Source organism: Sus scrofa, chromosome 7, assembly GCF_000003025.6.
Source record: "Sus scrofa isolate TJ Tabasco breed Duroc chromosome 7, Sscrofa11.1, whole genome shotgun sequence".
Lineage (NCBI taxonomy): Eukaryota > Metazoa > Chordata > Mammalia > Artiodactyla > Suidae > Sus > Sus scrofa.
Window position 1 is genome coordinate 114,369,410 of NC_010449.5, and position 18,710 is coordinate 114,388,119.

The 18,710-nt window shown below is 58.4% G+C and overlaps 1 protein-coding gene across 2 annotated transcripts in view; it reads right to left on the minus strand.

Moving 5' to 3' along the window:
- Positions 1-18,710, minus strand: part of ITPK1 (inositol-tetrakisphosphate 1-kinase) — a 158,830-nt gene that overhangs the window by 7,434 nt on the left and 132,686 nt on the right. For both annotated transcript variants that reach the window (XM_021097985.1, NM_001143692.2), the window contains 4 exon segments: positions 12,828-12,926; positions 12,514-12,554; positions 8,867-9,032; positions 3,220-3,287 (listed from right to left, as the gene is read on the minus strand). In XM_021097985.1, coding sequence (XP_020953644.1) covers positions 3,220-3,287; positions 8,867-9,032; positions 12,514-12,554; positions 12,828-12,926 — 374 coding nt within the window.

Here is an 18,710-nt window from a genome sequence, read left to right on the forward strand (position 1 = left end):
TGTGGCTGTGGTGTAGGCCGGCAGCTGTAGCTTCGATTGGACCGCTAGCCTGAGAACTGGGAACTTCCACGTGCTGCAGGTGCGGCCCTAAAAAGACCCAAAAAAAAAATTTTTTTTTGAATTATCATGTCGCCCAGCAACTCCACCCCGAGGTGTGTAACTTGTATGATGCTAGTGGGCAGAGCTGTGTTATTCACAAGAGGCAAAAGGCAGAAACGAGGCAAATACCCATCAGTGGCTGAATGGCCAAACAGAATGGGTTCCCCGCACAATGGAACCTCGTTCTGCCATGCGCACTGCGACGGGGGTGAACCTTGAAAGCATCAGGCGAGATGAAAAAAGCCAGACTCACACACTGTGCGGTTCCGCTCATATGAAAGGTTCAGAACAGGTAAATCCATAGAGACGAGAAGAGGTTGCCAGGGGCTGAGAGGAGGGGAAGGAGGGGTGATGCTGAACGGGTAGGGGATTTTCTTGGGGGCGATGCAGCCACTTTGGAACTAGAGAGAGGTGGTGGTACAACACAGTGACTGTACTCCACGTCACGGACTTGTCCACACTCAGGTGACTGACTGTCTGCCATCTGAATGTCACCGGGATTTAAAAAAAGAAAAAAGTGAGGCTGTGTCAGGAGGGCTGCACACCGGGCCCCGGGCACCCAGGCCACGTGGACCTCAGCCCCAGCATGAGACACTCGCAGACGCGGGCAGAGGAGGGACCCCACAGCTGGGTGCCGTCGTGTGAAAGGCCCCCACCCTCCCCATCTCTGCACAGCAGGCAGGGCCCCTCCCGCCTGTGACCCCGGACCTTGGTGTCTCCTCTAGAGAAGACACGTTCCTTTTTTATTTTACTTTATTTTATTTTGCTTTTTAGGGCCACCTGCGGCATATGGAGGTTCCCAGGCTAGGGGCCTAGTCAGAGCTATAGCCGCCGGCCTATGCCAGAGCCACAGCAACGCCAGATCCAAGCCGCGTCTGTGACCTACACCACAGCTCATGGCAACGCTGGATCCTTAACCCACTGAGCGAGGCAAGGGATCGAACCCGCAACCTCATGGTTCCCAGTCGGGTTCGTTTCCGCTGCACCATGATGGGAACTCCCTGGAGGAGACACTTTCTAAGGGGCAGTGTCAGGTGGCTGTGGACAGGTACGTGTCACTTAGCCCCTGCCTGAGCCTACTCCCAATCACTACTACCAGTGAGGGGTCAGCAGCTTGGCCACAGGTACTGTGGCCCAGGACCCTTACCGAGTCGCAGACCCAGCTGGACGCCTGGCACTGCCCTGGCCTCGCTGTGTGCCCTGAGCTATAACGGAGCCCTCTGGCTCTTGCCTTCTCACCCGGTAAACGCCAATAAAAACACCTCCACTGTGGAGCTGTGGTGAGATCCACGACGCTCACACGTAAGGCCGGTGGTGCAGGCCTGGTGGCACGGGAGCGCCAGTGGCTGCTTTGTCACAAGGCCTTGTGACCCACACTTTACAAAAGCACCTTCTCAGCTCAGCAGAGGAACCTTGGAAATCCTTCAGGGCCCTTTGAGTGTTTGAAACAAGGAGGCGATGGAGGTGGTAAGAGGTGACACCCCCCCGCCCCAGGTCCTCTGTCACCTGTCGCAGCTGGGAACAGACTGGCCTGTGCAGGCCAGCTGGGCTGTGCAGGGAGGGCTGCCACCCCGAATGGGAGGGGACAGTTGACTGCATCTCCCTCGGCCCGCTTACATGCCGCCAGCCCTGCAGGATCCCTGCACAGCAGTAGGGGGCTGAGGGCAAGCAGGAGGTGGTGGCGGGGCCTAGAGGTGGCTGGAAGGAAGGCCCCACAGCTATCTCCAGGCCGACCTTGCCCACGTGGCAGATGGGGACACAGGCTGAATGGCAGGTGGGTGATGAGCTAGGAAGGTCACCTTGCTTCTGGCCCACACAGTGACCCTTTGGCCTCGGTGACTAGAGCTGCACTGAGTGGTGGTGACTAGAGCTGCGCTGAGCTAGGGGCACGGCAGGGACGGCAGGTCTGAGGAATGAACGCCAGCCCCTCCGAGAATCACAGGCCAAATACGGTCTGAGAGCCTGGCAGGGCTGATGCCCCATGGAACTGGGCCAGCCTGCAGGTTCTGCAGCTTTTCTGAGGCCCCAGAAACCTAAATACATCTTCCACTGTGCCCATCAGGCGCCAGATCTGGTAGCTCTCCAAGTGTCCCCGACCACGGAGCTGCTTCCAGGGCATGTCTATCAACACCCTGAGGGACACTGGTGTTCCTTCCAGGCCCTGCCCTCGCCTGCTGAACCCTCGGCACACAGCTGGCTCCTCACAGGAACCGGAAACAAACGAGACATGGCCAGGCAGGCCTGGGTCCGGGGACAGGAGGCAATGGGCAAGGCCTTCACCTGGCATGGAGGGGAAGGAGGCCCGGGTGGTGGTGTGGGTGGGGGTGCTGTGGAGGGGACACAGGCACCCCCCCACATCACCTAGAATGGCCAGAATGGCAGTGACTTAGGGGAGCAGGAGACCCGGCAGAGGGTTCATTTCAGCAGTGGCGCAGAGACCACGGGCTCTCCGGACACAGAGGAACAGCAGAGGGTGGCTCAGTACCAATTCCTAACGGCTCAGCCACTTGCCACGGGGGTCAGAAGTCCTAAATGCCTGGCAGGCCCCGCTTTGGAATCAGACTAATCTGGGGTCAAAGCCCATCTCTGTCCCCGAGTGAAGAGCCCTGTGAATGTGGAGAGGTTATTTAACCTGCCGAGCAGAGCCCCCTGGGGAAGGTGGGGGCGGCTGCCCACCCCCGCAAGGCTGCTCTGGGCTGTGGGGCACCTAGGATGGAGCCTGACACACAGCGGCGTCAGTGGACAGCAGCCCCGAGCCCGTCACACATGTGAAGCACCACAGCAGCTGCAGAAGCACCTGCAAGCTTTTAACAGGTACGTACTGGCTTCACATGGACAAGGAGAGAAAAAGGAACACTGAGGCGGTGCCGTCTCACGCTCCTTTTTTAAAAAAATCAGGAAAAAGGCAGATCATCAAGCAGGTCTTCAAATTCCTCACGACCAGGGTTTGAACACCTTCCATCTGGAGTAGCCTAGCGGTGGGCGGCGGGGCAGGGACGGGCCAGCGGCACCAAGCGAGCAAGGAGGAGGGGGTTCCTGGAACCTCCCTGGGCCCCGACCTGGGGCGAAGGTCCTCCCACCTTGCACCACGGGACAGCCAGCTCGGCGGGAGGGACATACCGCGGTCAGGACCGACGACGACTCTGGCTTCGACACGTTGTGGCTGTTGAAGAAGATGGACTCACGGTCTGGAAGAGCACAGACAGGGAGAAGGAGCCCGAGTTAGAAGCTCGAGGCAGGGATGGCAATTCCACCCCCCGACACCAGGGGACAGCACCACCCCAGCCACGGCCACGGCGGCCTTTGGGCTCAGGGTCCAGCAGCAGCCGCCTGGGACCCCAGCAGGCCAGGCACCTCCACCCCAAGGAGACAGGACGCCGTCGCTGGACGCGTGCCCAGTTGGGGCTCCTGCCTCGCTTTTCCCGCCCGTGTAAATGAGTGGCTTGATGCGCCCAGCTCGGCCTCTGCTGCCGGCAGCGTCATCTCTGGGGTCCCCAGAACCGAAGGCCTCCTTCTCAGGGCGCATCAGAGGGTCTATGGACGTGACACCAGAAAAGGGGCTGAGGGGGTGGGAACTGCTGCGTAGGCGCGTATCAAAGGCCAGAGCAAAAGAGGTCCGCCCCGCCACTAATCCAGCATTCCCAACCCCTCCTGGTTCTGCCCACGGACGCCTTCGGGGTGGCACGTGAGTATTTTAAATACAAAGGGTTCTGCTGTTTCCCAACGATTTAGGGAAAAAACAGGAAATGAGAACGTGGGCTTCAGCAGGATTCATCCAAGAAAGGGTACGGAATAATCTGTCTGACTTGGGAAACTGGCACAGCCCCTTGAAACACCCTCCACCTCTTCCCACCCTGACTCCACTGCACCCCAGGCCCCCTCAGTCCCACGGGGGCACCCGGAGAGGCAGACCGGTCCCAAGATTATTGCGAGTGATGAGGAGTTGGTTTGTTTATTCATCCCCTGAGAGTAAAGGCAGGTCGGTCGGTCAGGAGCACGTTCTCCAGCGCGTGGACGTGTGGGCACACAAAGGCCGGAGTCACGAACCACGAGCCTCGGGGCTGAGATCTGGTGAAGGCGAGCATCACTCTCTGCCTCCCGCCCCCCCCCACCCCCAGGAATGGCACAGGGCACGAGCCCCCCAGGCTACAGTGCTCATCTCGGGGCCCTGGCCCCTAAACACAGGACAGGAAGGGCCCTGGCTGAGCGCCGCCGCCGCCGTGTGCCAGGGGCCAGGCCAAGGGGCACCTGCTCTGGCTGCCAATGCCCCCACCAGCTCTAGGATTATGGCGCCGCAACAATCATGCATGAGGAAGTGATTCGGGCGGAGGCCAAGCAGGCAGGCGCTGAGATGTACCTGGCGTCCTTCCCGCTAGCGGGGCACGCAGGCCCCTTGCCGCCCCGGTGTGCCCGACAGTCCTGCCGCTCCGACCAGAGCCAGTCCAGGCGGGGGGCACGAGAGACGGTCCTGGGGAGGAGCCTGGGGAAAATAAACACCCTGCAGGACGTGCGACAAGCAGCCCCTCCGATCTCTACTCCTGGGCAGACAGCCAAGAAGAGTGAGTCTTGCGACGGGGGGAGGCAGTGCCCCACAGGCCAGAGGCCGGAGCAGGGCTTGAGCAGCCGGGATGGGCGTCCTGGCTTTTGCAGGCACTGCCCACCTTCTTGCCCTGCAGCCTGGCCTGGTCCAGCCCCACTGAGCTCAGGGCACCTCCCATCCACCCTGTGGGTCCCCAAGGACAATGGCCAGGGTGGCAGAGCAGACTTGGGGAGAGGAAGGCCACCAGAACTGGCGGACACAGCCAAGCTCGGGGAGGCTGGGAAGCCTGCAAGAGCCCCAGGGAACACCATGGGTGCACAGCTCTGCCAGGAAGGGAAGGAACTGGGTGCTCAGAGGGGTGTCCCAGAGCCACTGAACTGCACAGACCGTGTCACCCAGCAGCTCTTCATGGCAATATCAAAAGAGCAGGCCACGTCAAAGGGGACTTGTCAGGACTAATGCTGACCTCGGCATTCTGGCCAGAGGACTGTTCAGCAGGCCTGGGGAGCTGCCCTTTGCTCAGACCCTCCTGGGGTGCAGAGAGAGCAGGGATGGAGGGTGTGGGAACGGCTTCCTGCCACCTGCTGAACCAGGAGACCATGAGACACCAAGACAGGACAGAAAGGGCCAGAGCGTCCCTTGGCACCAGCTCTGGGGGAGCTTCAAGACACCCACCAGCCCCCTAAAGATAAACCTGGCGAGGCTGTGCGCCTTGACCACAGGTGCACCCTGGATACGGGGGCCCGTCTAGTCTCTGTCCCCAGACAGTCCCGGGGGAAGAACCACCAAGAGTGCACTGCAGGAGGGGAGGGCAGCAAGGGAACAGGGTGCTTTCGCCCCCAGTTTACAGGTGAGAGAAAGTGGCTCAAAAGAAGGGTAAATGGCAAGTTTAGTCCCCGCGTATCCCCGAGAGCCGGTGCTGCAGCTGTGAGCTGTGGCCACTTTCCTGAGCTTTGTTGGCTTCATCCCGTGTCTCTCCCTGTGTCAGGGCGTTACAGACGGGGGCCCGGGTCTCCCTCCAGACCCCCTGCAAACATCAGCTCCCCAGGGGGACCAGCCCTGGTCACCCTGCCCGAGTGGCCCCCTCACCCAGCAGGGGTGTCCCAGGACCCACGGCTTCCTCTGGGGCCCCCCATCTGCACCAGAATTCGTTTTTCTATGACTTCCTCCCTGGTGGGCGGTTCCTCCCGCTAGACTCTGCGAACAGAGGGCAGGACACTCAGCTGACTGGCTGGTTCTCTGCTGCATCCCAGCCTCAGTGCAGGTGCATGGCAGGAAATACGGTACTGGTTACACCTGAGGGGCTCTGGTGTCACAAATACACCAGATCCCCAACACGGACCCACTGCCTCCGTTCGTAAAGTCAGGTTTCTTGGACCAGCCCTGCCCATTCATGGACGTGTTTCTACGGCTGCTCTTGCGCTCCGATGGCAGTGTTAAGTAATTATGACGGAGCCTGAAATACTTACTCTGGACTTTTGCAGAAAAAGCCTGCTGACCCCTGCTCTACGTGGTAAGCGGTATCCCTCCTTTGCACAGCCCCAAAGGAGAAAAGGCCCCCCCTGAAGAGCCTAGCAAAGGTGCAGTGTCTGCAGAAGAAAACAAACCAAAACCCACTGCACAGCAAGGGGGGCAGAGAAACGCGCCCACTGCGGCTCTGGAACAATCTCCCCAAGACTGTGAACCACAGGCAGAGAACATGCATTCCTGGGGCTGGCACAGGCCAACATCAACCCTCTCCGTAAGAATGGGACTTCAGGGGCATTCTCAATGTGGCTCAGCGGGTTAAGAATCTGACTAGTGTGGGATGTGGGTTTGATCCCTGGCCCCACTCAGTGGGTTAAGGATCCAGCGTTACCATGAGCTGTGGTGTAGGTTGCAGACAAGACTCGGAACCAGTGTTGCTGTGGCTGTGGTGTAGACTGCCAGAAACAACTCCAATTCGACCCCTAGCTTGGGAACTTCCATATGCCGCAGATATGGCCATAAAAAACAAAAGAAAAAGAAAAAAGAATGTGACTTCGGTTCCAGCCAAAGGGACTGCAAAATGCCCGCGGCTCTAAGCCACACCTGATTTCAGAGATGCTAACACACATATACCTGAGAAGCAAAAGGACACGGCAGCGTGGATGGAAAGCTGCTGCCCTCATCACCACCGCAGGTCAAAAGAATCCCACTCACAGAGCACCCCTCCCTGCATGGACAGGGGAAGCCAGGGGCCTGCCATGTGGGCCAGTGGGGACCAGAAAGCTGGGAGGGGGCTGGGAGGAAGCCAGAATCTCCAAGCCCCCCTGCTCCAACTTAAAGGGCGGCTATGGCATCAAGCTCCTTACCCAGAAAGAAAACACGCACGTGGAAAGAACAGGGCCCATGCCAGCCTGATGCCCTAAGACGGTGGACACGGAATCAGCTTTGGGGACAGAGGGGTGGACACAGTGAAAGTCATTTAGCTGCCTGAGCAGAGGGAACACCTCTCCGGTAGCTCTGTGTTTCTCCACTGGTTTACTGGGCCCCTGTCTGCATGTTATGGTTAAAAAAAACCAAAAACCTGGAAATGGACATGAGATAACGTGGACATGGAATCCTTGTCCTCAGACACAGGACGCAGAGCCCATGTGCTGCCACTAGTGGTTCCCAGACAGAAATGGGTCTGGCGCTTTGCAACCAGGAGGGAAAGAGGAGGGGAGAGCTTTTGTGTGGAAAGGAAGGAATCGGGCGGTAAATTTCTTTTTGAGATGGAGTGATTTGGGGTAAAAGAAGAGGAAGAAGACCACATAAGGCATACCTACCCCTCCGTCAACACATTTTCCACAGAGTTAAAGCACCGATCTTTTAAAATCAGGAAACAACATCAAGAGGGTTTAAAATCATCAGCCTCTTCCTGGCCACAAGTGGGAATGCCTCTGGCCAGTATACAGTCACATGCAAACGTCTCCTGTCACCCGTCCCCATCATTCCATCATCTGGGTGGGTGGGGCCGGCACCAGTGTGAGGACAGGGACGCTGTGAGCCCCGAAAGGCCCCCGCCTGGCTGGGGAGGCCGCCTGCACTCAGGAGGGAAGTGGAAAGAGACACACTTGCCCATAGTGATTGCTGTCTGGGTTGTGTCACGGGAAGGGCTGGGAGAGGATGGAACAGCTGGATTTCATTCAAGAGAAGAGGCTGGAAGCCACGGGGCGGACGCTGACAGGCGGCCCCAGCGGGGGGATTTGGGGAAGACACATCTGTTTGCTCAGAGGGAGATAAGGCAGCCTGGGTATGTCATCCAGTGACAGTGGCTTTCCCTCCCAGAGATAAACGCGCAGTGAGTGGGAGCAAACGCCAGGGCAGCCAGGCACCCTCCGAGGGGTCCTCTTGGAAAACCCTGCTTATTCCAGAAATGCTGTGGGCTGTTCCAAAGGTTTCCAGAACTTGCCTTAGAGATGCCTTCAGAAACACTGGAGCATTCTTTTGAGCAGCCCCAATACCGATCCATATCTTAGCACCAGTGTTTGAAACGGCCAAGGGTCACAGGTGCTGGTGAGCCACTGGGCAAGAGCTGAGCATGTGGAGCCCCACAGCCTCCCTGAAGAACCCCCTTGGGTGCCCCCATGATGGCAGCACCTGGCAAGTGCCGCCACCGCGTGACATCTGAGGGACACTTAGGATCACCATCCGCTGATCCCAAGCAGGCTCGGCAGTCCTCATCCTTGTAGGGGGCCTAGGTGGGGGGGTACCCACTGCTGACCTGCCTGGGGTCCCGCGGCTGTGTGCTCACTCTTAACAGAGCACGGCCACCTCGGTGGAGCCGAAGCAGCAGGGAGCTCCGTGTCTCCCATTTGGAGAAGGAGACGCAATAAAGCAGCCAGCGCTCTGGCCCTCAAAGTCCGATGCGCGCTTCCCTCCCTGGCTTCCCGAGGGGCCAGTCATCCGCTCCAGTGTGCTCCTTGTGGGCCTCACCATCCTGCGGGGCCAGGACGCGGCCTCCGTGCAGACATCTGAGAACTTCTGGAGTTCACGGTGTTTAGATGGACGGAGCCCCTACAATGAGCCGGTGAGACAGGGGTCTCTCGCTCATGTTCCAAGACCCCTTTACTTACTGTACACACCTCTTGCAACCTTAGGTCACCTCTCCCCCTCCACAAATAACACAGGGTGACCACAGGGCCAGAGCTGAAGGACACAGGCAGCTGGTACTGTGTCCCAGCCGTGCCCCTGAGCTCCCAAGACGGCGCGGGGCTCGGTTACCTGACGTGCCCGCGGAGAAGTTCTTGAGCGAGGGTCTCTGGACCACGGTGTAGGACTCGCCGACTACAAACACCTTGTACAGGACGGCGTTGTGGTTGATGAAATTCTGGACCACGCAGGGCGGCTGGATGGCGCTCAAGCCCTCCTGGTTGAACACGATGGCCATCTGGGGGGACAGGGGGCCAAGGGCACTGTCAGAGTCCACCACCTCCGCAGTCTCAGACACGGGGTGTGCCACCTGGCCCTGGGGCACGAGGGCTCCCCAAGAAGAGTTTCAAGCCAGGGTGAGCGGAGTGGGGCTCGATTCACTCCTGCTGTGGGGCGTTGGACACCTTGCCCATCAGGCCCGCCACGGAGGGTGGAGCTGGCTGTGCGCTGCAGGACCCCACACTCATGCCGTCCCCGGAGGGGCCCCCGGGTTGTGTGTACTCAACCCTGCGACCTCCTAGAGGTTCCTCCACAAAGACTTTGCTGGGTGCTGGGGGCGGGGATGGGGGAGGGGCGGGAAGCAGAAGCTGATGGATCAGGCGTTGGGAGGCCTGGGGTCAAACCTGTATAATGACAAGAGCTGGAGCACTCGCAACACGCCTGGCCCTGCTCTAACCCCTTCCCGTGAGCCACCTGGTGTCTTCCTCCCCACGCACCCCGAGGTGGGCACTATCATCATGCCCCCTTTCCAGATGAGGAAACTGAGGCCCTGAGAGGTTTAGTGGCTGCTGGGAAGCGACAGGGCCCAGCAGCCCCGAACCTGGCCATCTCACACCCTGAGAGCCACGTACTTGAGCAACAGGAACATACTGCTCCTAGTCTGGCTCCTCTGGGGACAAAGGCCTCCCAGGAGGGTCTGGCAGGGGACAGAGGTAGTGACAGGAAGAGGGGCAGTTGGAGAAAACGAGCTCCCTCAACTCTGGCTGAGGCTGGGTCTGCACCGGCCCTGGAGCCAGCTGCCAGCACCGGAGCCCCAGCGAACACCTCAGTCCACGGGGCCCCACGAAGGAGCCGCCAGATGCCCAGGGCTGCTGGGAGGGCAGAACAGGGCTGGACAGCTGGCCACCTGCACTGGCCGTCACTCCTCACATCAACTGTCACGGAGTGCCACCCCCATGTGCTCCGCTGGGTGGGGCAGAAGCAGAGATCCAGGCCACGGGGAGAGAGAGAGGGAGGTGGGGAGGGAGGGAGAGAGAGAGGGAGTGGGTGTGTGTGTGTGTGTGTGTGGGTGTGTGTCCTCAGCCCTCCGACAAAAGAGAGCCAGACATGGATTCAAGGGGTGTGTGTGTGTGTGTGTCCCCTCAGCCCTCTGACAAAAGAGAGCCAGACATGGATTCAAGGCCCACCTCAGCACCTGCTCCATAAGCCCTGTTTAAGCTCCATTTTTCTCATCTGTCAAAGAGCATCAGTAACCACCATGGGGTAGCCCCGTGGAGCTTTTGACTCAGTGGGGTTTTTTTTAAAGTGGGACTGTTCCACTGTAGACCAAACTAGGGTGCTTACACCAGCAAAAGGCAAAGCAAGAACTCAAACTGTGGTGTGAACATAACATGGAAACAGACCAGCCCTGATTTTGGCTGAGCTGGGGTGGGGGGATCAGAGGGAGGGCTCAGGCTGCTGGGGTGCGGTTAAGGACCCCAATCAGAAAGCCGTGCCTTCCTGTGCACGCCCACTGAGAGCACAGAGGTATCGTCCATCCTTGCTGCATGCACGCCCCTGGGCACCCCTGAGGTAGGTGTGGAGCTCTGCCCCCACCCCCCCGCCCCACCAGAGTGGGTGCTCCTCTGATGCCAACAGCCCCCTGGGGTGCAGGCAGCCCTCACTGCACAGAAGCATCCCTGGGAATCTGCAACCCTCCAGATCCCACCTCGGAGCTGTTCCTGACTGCCTCCACCCCCGCCACCCAGGAGAGGAGCCCCTCCCGAAAGAGCGCGCAGCGGGCTGGGAGAGCCCTGGGGGTGGGGGGGGGACGCGGCGCACATGTACATCTTGGAACCAGACTCAGGCAGCTGGATTGAGGGGTGAAACAGCCTCCCCTGGAGGCTCAGGTGCCACAGAGTCAGGACCCCTCTGGAAAAGGGACGTCACCTGGAACCAGAACCCCTGCCTCTTCTGCAATGACCCAGTGGGTTCCAGGGCCACTGGTTCCACGACAGTGTATCAAACACTTTGTGGGCCAGAACCCATGGCAGCACATGCAGCAGCTTCCTCACAGCCACCATCATGTCCCCAATTACAGGGGCCAGACAGAAACTCAGAGAGGCTGGGCAACCTACCCAAAGTCACACAGCGGGCAGTGTGCAGAGGCAGACCTGGCACTGCGCCGGTGTGGTTCCGAAGTTCTTAGGTGAACAGCAGAAGTGGCTCCCTCCCGTTGGCTGACCCGTTCTGCCTTAGGCTGGTCGGATCAGACTAATGACGGCAGTCACCCTTCTGTCCCGTAAACCCCAAGGCAGTGGCCAACAGAGGAGCTGCTGGGTGGTGAAAAGAGCCAGGGGGAAGGCTGGCGGGCAGGTGCCGGTGCTGGTTACAGATTGTGGGTTCCAGGGGCATGATCCTAGCTGCTCTGGAGCCTTCCTGCTCCCTCCCAGGGCCTGGCCCAGAGCCCAGGCCTGGACAGGAAAGGCTGCACGAGGGCTCCCAGCCTTAGCCGACAGCTGACCTTTACGGCAGGCCACGATTTCCTGCCCCTACATGCCTTCCCTCGAGCAAAGGGACCCCGGGGCCTCGCAGCCCCCATCACAGCAGGGACAGCATCCCACGGACACACCTGTTTACAGAACTTCCCCATCAACTCGTGCCAGGGATAAAGTCACTCCATAAACACCCCACGGCGCTGCTGTTGGGCACGTGTGCTCATAAGGCCTCTGACGATGGGGCTGCCGGGGGCTCTGCCGCACAGCCTTCTGGGAAGGTCAAAGTCTACAGCCCAGTGTCCCCTCCCATGGGCTCAACAGGGAGGACTGGCGCCTGGCTGTGCCCCTGAAGGCAATGCCCCAGGCAAGGCTCTCAAGTTCAGCGACATCCAGAGAGCCCCGGCCCGGCCATCTGCTCTCTTGCCCCCCAAGGCCTCCTCCCCCAGCACCCCCCAACCCCACTGGCGCCCCCTGCCTCTGGGGCCCTGTCTTCCCCACGGGCAAGGCTCACATCTTAGGCATCCTTCCCACGGCTCCCAAGGGAGGGCCAGGAATGGGCTAGGTGGACAGAGGAGTTGAACGAGAGGGCGGGGGGCCATGTACCCTGCAGGCGGGGTGCCCTTTCCTCCTCCCACCCCTTCCCAAATTCAGCCAGACCACAGATCCCTGTGGGCAGTGGTGGGACTGGTCAACGGCACTCAGTGGGGCCCAGACCAGTGCCCAGCACAGAGTAGGTGCCCAGGGAGTGATGGACACTGACGGGCCAAAGGACGGAGAGCCAAGGACAGGTCAGAACGGGGCATGGCTCACACGGCTGGAAGGGGACAGGCACACCCATCCCGGACTTGGGGACAGGACAGGCATGGGGAGTGGCCGGAGACAGCGTACAAAGCCAGAGCCGGGAGCAGGACAGGGAGGAGAGCAGCAGGTGCGATCCGGCAACAGGCTTGGCAGGTGCCCAGAGAGACACCAGAGCTGAAAAGGTGGGGAGGTGGGGACGGGGCGGTCACGTCTTCCACTCACCTCGTGGGAGTTGGTGCCATGAGCCACTCTGGTTTTGCAAACTGTGGGTGGGGGGGGAGAGAAAAACAGAGCAGTCAGCGAGGTCCTTCCCCACAAAGCCCACCCTGGCACAGCAGGAAGCTCGAAAACTCCTGCAGCCCCTCGGGGGAAGGGGCATGTGGGAGCTGGGGCCAGGACCTGGCCTCGGGTGGGCTGGACGGCCGCCGCCCGGCCAGGCAGGGGTGCTCCACTGCCCTCGCCGCCCAGGGGCCCAGGGCCAGGCCTTCCCGGCCAAGGCCTCCCCCCTGCCGGCCCCCGGCCCGGGCAGTACGCACTGAAGGGGAAGGCCAGGCCGTTCTTCTCCAGGAGCTGCATGGTGTCGTCCCCGCACAGGCTCGTGAGCTCCATGAAGGGCGGCGAGCAGATCCTGTCATCTGGGGACAGAGGAGAAGCCGTGTCAGCACCGCCGGCTCCAGGGGCCCCCCTCGCTGACCCTGCCCCTGCCGACGGAGCCCCACATGCCACTGTCCCCTGGAACGCGAGCGTGTACACACACACACACGCACGCACACACACGCACGCACGCACAACCCCCAGAGCACCAGAGCACAGTCTTGCGTTACATTTCCTAAAAGCAAGTCTGGAAGGCCAGAACCATACCTGACACCTGCAAAGGCTGAAGATCAAAGACAAGTGAAAGCCAGACACAGTGACAGATGTGACCACGGGGACCGCCGCCTCCTTAGCCTGCATGTGGGCACGTGCCATCTACACACACAGAGCTTCACGACGGGATCCTGTTCTGTAACCTGAATTTTCACTCTTCTGGGTCAATGAAATGTTCCCCTCCAGACGCTGGGCTCCTACCCCGGAGCCAGCACTGCTGAGGGCTTGGGGTACATACATCACCTCGGAAGTCTGGAAATAACTCCCTCCAGGAGGACGCTGACGTTGGGGGGCAGCGGGGGTGGGGGTGTTAAAGAGCGACTCTCAGTCCCACAGGGACCCCTCGCACGGAGCATGGGGCCGGCACCCTCTCCCCACCTCACGGGTGCAGCTCCCAACACACCCATCATGTCTGTGGGCCACACACAGCCACCACGCACGAGCCCTCAAATCCCCCACCCCCTCTGCGCCCACCCAGCCAGTTCCAGGCACGTTTGGTTTTCTGAAAAGCTCTGGGAGCTGGGTCTGCCCCGTTCGTCAGGATGCTCCTGGTGCCAGGCACTGCGTGAGGGCAAAATAGATTATTTGTGGGGAAAAAAAATGTATCCTGAACCTCTCCACCGAGGGTTAAACTGCACTGCTGGTCTGTTATTACCCGTGTACCTCCTTCCCCAGTCAGAGCGCTGGCTCCTCAGGTGGTCAGACCACCCTGGATTTCTGGGCACAGGGGCCAAGAAAGGCTGAGCATTATTAGTGGGGTGGGGGGTGCCCCCCCATCCACAAACTTGGAAACCAAACCAAAAGCAAACAATAAAGCGGCCTGTCTCCAACAGCTTCTAGCTACTTGGCTGGCTAGGAGGTCAGTACATTAAGCTGAGGCAAGAGCCAGCTTCATGTATCTCATAAAAGCAGGTGCCAAGAACTACACAGGGGATATTGAAAGTGTTTGCATCTCCCTCCCTGCCCCCATCAGCAAAGCCCAAGCTCCAAATAGGTGCAGAGTGCTGGCGGATTCTGGGGGTTGCAGGGTTTCTTGGGGACCCTGGGAGGGTGGGGACAGTTTGCATGGAGCAATCGAATTTAGTCCTCAGAGGGCTGTGACAGTGTCCTTGTGGACAGATGCTGAAACAGAGAGAGGCCCTGAGAGGCCGTCTTTGCCCAAGGTCACTTGACAGATGTATACAGAGCTGGGCTCCCAGAGCAGCAGGCTAGGAAAAGGGAAGCCAGGAGAATCCAGAGAGGGAGGCAGGGTTGGGAGGCCCTGGCTCTCGGCTCTAAGCCATCACCTAGATAGGGCTTCGTTTCTGCAGCCCCCGCCCAGGGTCAGAGCTGAGGGGGAGGCACTGGTGAGGGGCTGGCAGTCAGTGCAAAGGCTCCAGGCTGCAGCCCCTACAGCCCAGCGCTGATGCCCCGGCCTGGCCCCAGCCCTCCCACAGGAAGGCTCGGAGATCCTGGGAGTCAAACAGAGCACCTCCTGCCAGAGCTTCTGGATTTCTCAGAGCAGGCAAGGCTGCCTGGTGTTTATACCCAATTTCAAGGCCCCGCTGTACATGCCCTCCCACCCAGCCCATCAAAGCTCTCACGGAGGGGCACGGCTAGCGGCCAACAGCCAATAAACCCCACTGATTATGTGCCAGACACTGGTCCATGTAGTTGGCAAAGCAATCACCTACCCTCACAGGAACCCCACCAGGAGGGGCTGCGCCCCCATTTTACAGATAAGGAAAACGGGGCACAGAGAGGTGGAGCTCCCTGCCTAGAGTCACATGTGGGTAAGACGTGGGCAGCCGGCCCCAAGTCCACGCTGCTGACCAGGGCTTCCGCAGCAGGGAAAGTGCCCACTCCACTCCAGCGGAGCAGGGGACAAAACTCACGGGATCCCACCAACAGATGCAGAAAAAGCTTTTGAGCAAAACTGTATCATTCTTAGAGGAACACACGGATGGAAACCTTTCTGACCCTGGATCAGACACGGTTTCTTAGACACGAAGAGTAAAGGCAACCAAAGTGAAAACAGATACATTTGTCATCATTGACATTCAAAGCTTCTGTGCTTCCAAGGACACTATCAAGAGAGTGAAAAGGCAACCCACAGTGCAGGGAACTACTTGCAAATCATGTCTCCGATAAGGGTCAAGTATCCAAAATTTAACAACCAAACAATAACGAGACCAACAACCTAATTTAAAAATAGACAGAGTTCCATGGTGGCTCAGTGGTAACAAACCTGACTAATAACCATGAGGATGTGGGTTCGATCCCTGGCCTTGCTCAGTGGGTTAAGGATCCAGCATTGCTGTGAGCTGTGGTGTAGGTCACAGATGCAGCTCCAATTCAACCCCTAGCCTGGGAACTTCCATATGCTGCAGGTGTGGCCCTAAAAACAAAATAAATACAAAAATAAAAATGGACAAAGGGAGTTCCCTTGTGGCACAGGAGATCAAGGATCGGGTGTGGTCACTGCAATGGACCTGATTCAGTCCCTGAATCAGGTGCAGCCCAGAAATAAATAAAATTTTAAAACAAAATAAAAAATTTAAAAAATGGGCAAAGGATCTGAATGGACAGTTCTCAAAATAAGACAAAGACAGAATTCCCATTGTGGCTTGGCGGTCACAAACCCGACTGGTATCCATAAGGATGTGGGTTTGAGCCCCGGCCTCCCTCACTGGCTTAAGGATCCGGCGTTGCCATGAGCCATCGAAGACATGGCTTGGATCCCACATTGCTGTGGCTGTGGTGTAGGCTGGCAACTGCAGCTCTGATTCAACCCCTAGGCTGGGAACCTACATATGCCACGGATGTGGCCCTAAAAAAAAAAAAAGGCAAAAAAAAAAAAAAAAAAGACAAAGAAATGGCCAGTGAGCACGGGAAAGGGTACTCGCCATCATTAGCCATGAGGGAAATGAAGATGCAAACCACACCTATCAGGCTGGCTACAACCAAAAAGGCAGAGACCACAGCCAGCATCCTGACACTGCCACAGGTATGGCTGCTTGGAGAAACAATCTGGCAGTTAAACACAGTCCTAGCACGAGCCAGCAATCCGCTCCTAGATATACAACCAAGAGAGCAATCACACATGTGCACACATGACCCTGTCCAGGAATGCTGAGCAGCATTAGTCACACCGACCAAACACGTGGCCACAGCCCAAGTGGCCACCCACCGATGAGCAGGTAAACAAGACGTGATCCATCCATGCAACGGAATATGATTCAGCCATAAAAAGGAATGATTTACGCTGCAACACAGATGAACCTTGAAAACGTTATGCTACGTGCGGGAAACCAGTCACAAAAGCCGCATGTTAGATGACCTCATTTACCTGAAATGTCCAGCACAGGCCAATTCTCAGAGAAAGAAAGGCAGCTGGTGGTTGCCAGGGCCTGGGGGGCAGGTGGCATGGGGAGTGTCTGCAAAGAGGCACATGTCTTTTTGGGGTGATGAAAAAGTTGTGGGATTAGTCGTGATGGTTGCACCATTCTGTGAACATATTCAAAACTACTGAAATGTGCCTACACTTAAAAGGTGGGTTTTATATTACGTGAATTATACCCGTTTGAAAAAGATAAGGGAGAAACCCTGGCAGCGGCCATCCATCGGGCACGTGCTCACTGTGGGAGACTGGGCCACACGCAGGCTTCAGGTACAATCTGCCAGCAAACCTGCAGAGTCCCGTTCCCCAGTCCCCAAGTCCGGGGTGAATCACAGGACAAGGAGAGCAGCCCCCCACTCCCCAAGATGTCTGGGGTCCAGAGGAAATGCAGAGGCAAGACATGTCCAAGGAACAGACCACCCCAGTATTAGGCCAGACACCCCACCTTTCCAAAACCTCAGCCTCTGGTGCCTGAAGTGAAAGCCTGCGTGGTGGCAGGACCCAGCAGAGGCGGCAAAGGACAGAGGGCACAAGAGGGGCCCACGCAGTGTCACACTCGTCCTCCTCTGTCCTCACTTGGAGCTTGCTGATCACCCCCTGAGCAACGGGCATCATGCTGCGGGAAAGGCCCACAGTGCAAGCTCAGTGAGCACGCGAGGGGCCAGCCTTGGCGGGCGGCAGGCCTGTGCCCGCAGGGCAAGGCTGGAAGGGACCTGTGTCCCTCACCGGGCTGCAGGCTGCTCAACTCTGGACTCAGGGACAGCAGATCACGATGACACTACAGCTTGACGCAATTTCTGGCTGCTTGTAGCCAAAATCATCCCGCCACGCCTGTGAAATCACAGTAAATTAGAAGCTACTACTGTTGCTATTTTGGTTTCAACAACCAGTCACCACCACCACGGACAAAAAAACGTGTTGTATCCTAGCAGTTAGAGATCCAGCAATGAAGGACACAGACAACGCTGTCTCGTGGAGCTGACGCTTCAGGCACAGGGACCAGACCAGAAGCCAGATGGGGAAGTACCACGTACAGCTAGAGGGGGCCAGCAGGAGATGCGGGGAGCGCAAGGGGGAGCCGGTGAAGGGGGTGTGTGGTCGGGATGCGCCTTGCTGGGCAAAGGCCTGGGAAGGCAGCGATCAGGCTGGGCATCTGGGGAAAGGTGGGGGAAGTGTGTTCCTGGCAGGTGGAACACAGAGGTCACCCGGCCGAGATGGAGGGTCTGGGAACTAGGCCCCAAAGCCTTGGAGCCAGAACCTTGGTGGCGGCAGACATGCCAGCCCCGCCCCCTGTGAAGGCCGGTGACAGCAGAGTTTCCCCCAACCCCACCATGGGAAAGTCACATGGCACCAACAGCTTCTCACCCCCAAACAGAATAGGGACGCTTTCTGTCCGCCAGCACTGGGAGCCCACGAGGCTATTTTTGATTCCCTGAAAAAAGGCGACCGCTGCTTATTTATCTATGGCTTTATTTCTGGATAGGAGTTGGAAAGAGGCTTTTTTTAGTTAGATGGTGAGTTGTGTTCTCTTAAGAGCTGAAACATCAGCCTCTGGGAATCTGAAACACCCCATCTTCCCTCTCCGGCACCCTCATCAGAGAATGTGAAGCCAGAGGGCCTTGGCAGTGGCAAGGCCCACCACGTCCGGAGAGGGGAAGAGAATGGTTCAAGGTCACACACAAGTCAGGGGCAGGCCCAGGGTGAAAACCCAGGCGTCCGAGTCACACCCCTGCCCTGTCCACTCTGCCAGGTGGCCACGCTCTCATGCAACTGGTGGCAGCTGCTACAGAACCAGCAACAGGACAAAGACCAATGACAAACAGGTGACACAAGAGGACAACTAGGTGGGGCAGGGGGAACCACACTTCGAAGGCAGAGCTTTGAAGTCTGACTTTGAACTTGGGGGAAACTACTCATGAGCTGTAAACTTTGGCAAATGGATGAACAATGCCAGGCCTTGCTCTTCTCATCTTTAAAACGGGAACGATGCCACCCCATGGTTACCATGGTGAATGGCTGTTGCGGAGGCCTGGCACATGAGAGGCACATGGCAGAGGCTGCTATTTTGGTTACTACACTGGTCAAGGCCAGCTAGGCTGCCCACCGGAGAGCAAGCAGAATCTGAACTGTGGCCACCTCCAGCTTCTGGGATGCCTGGCACTGGGCCTTACCC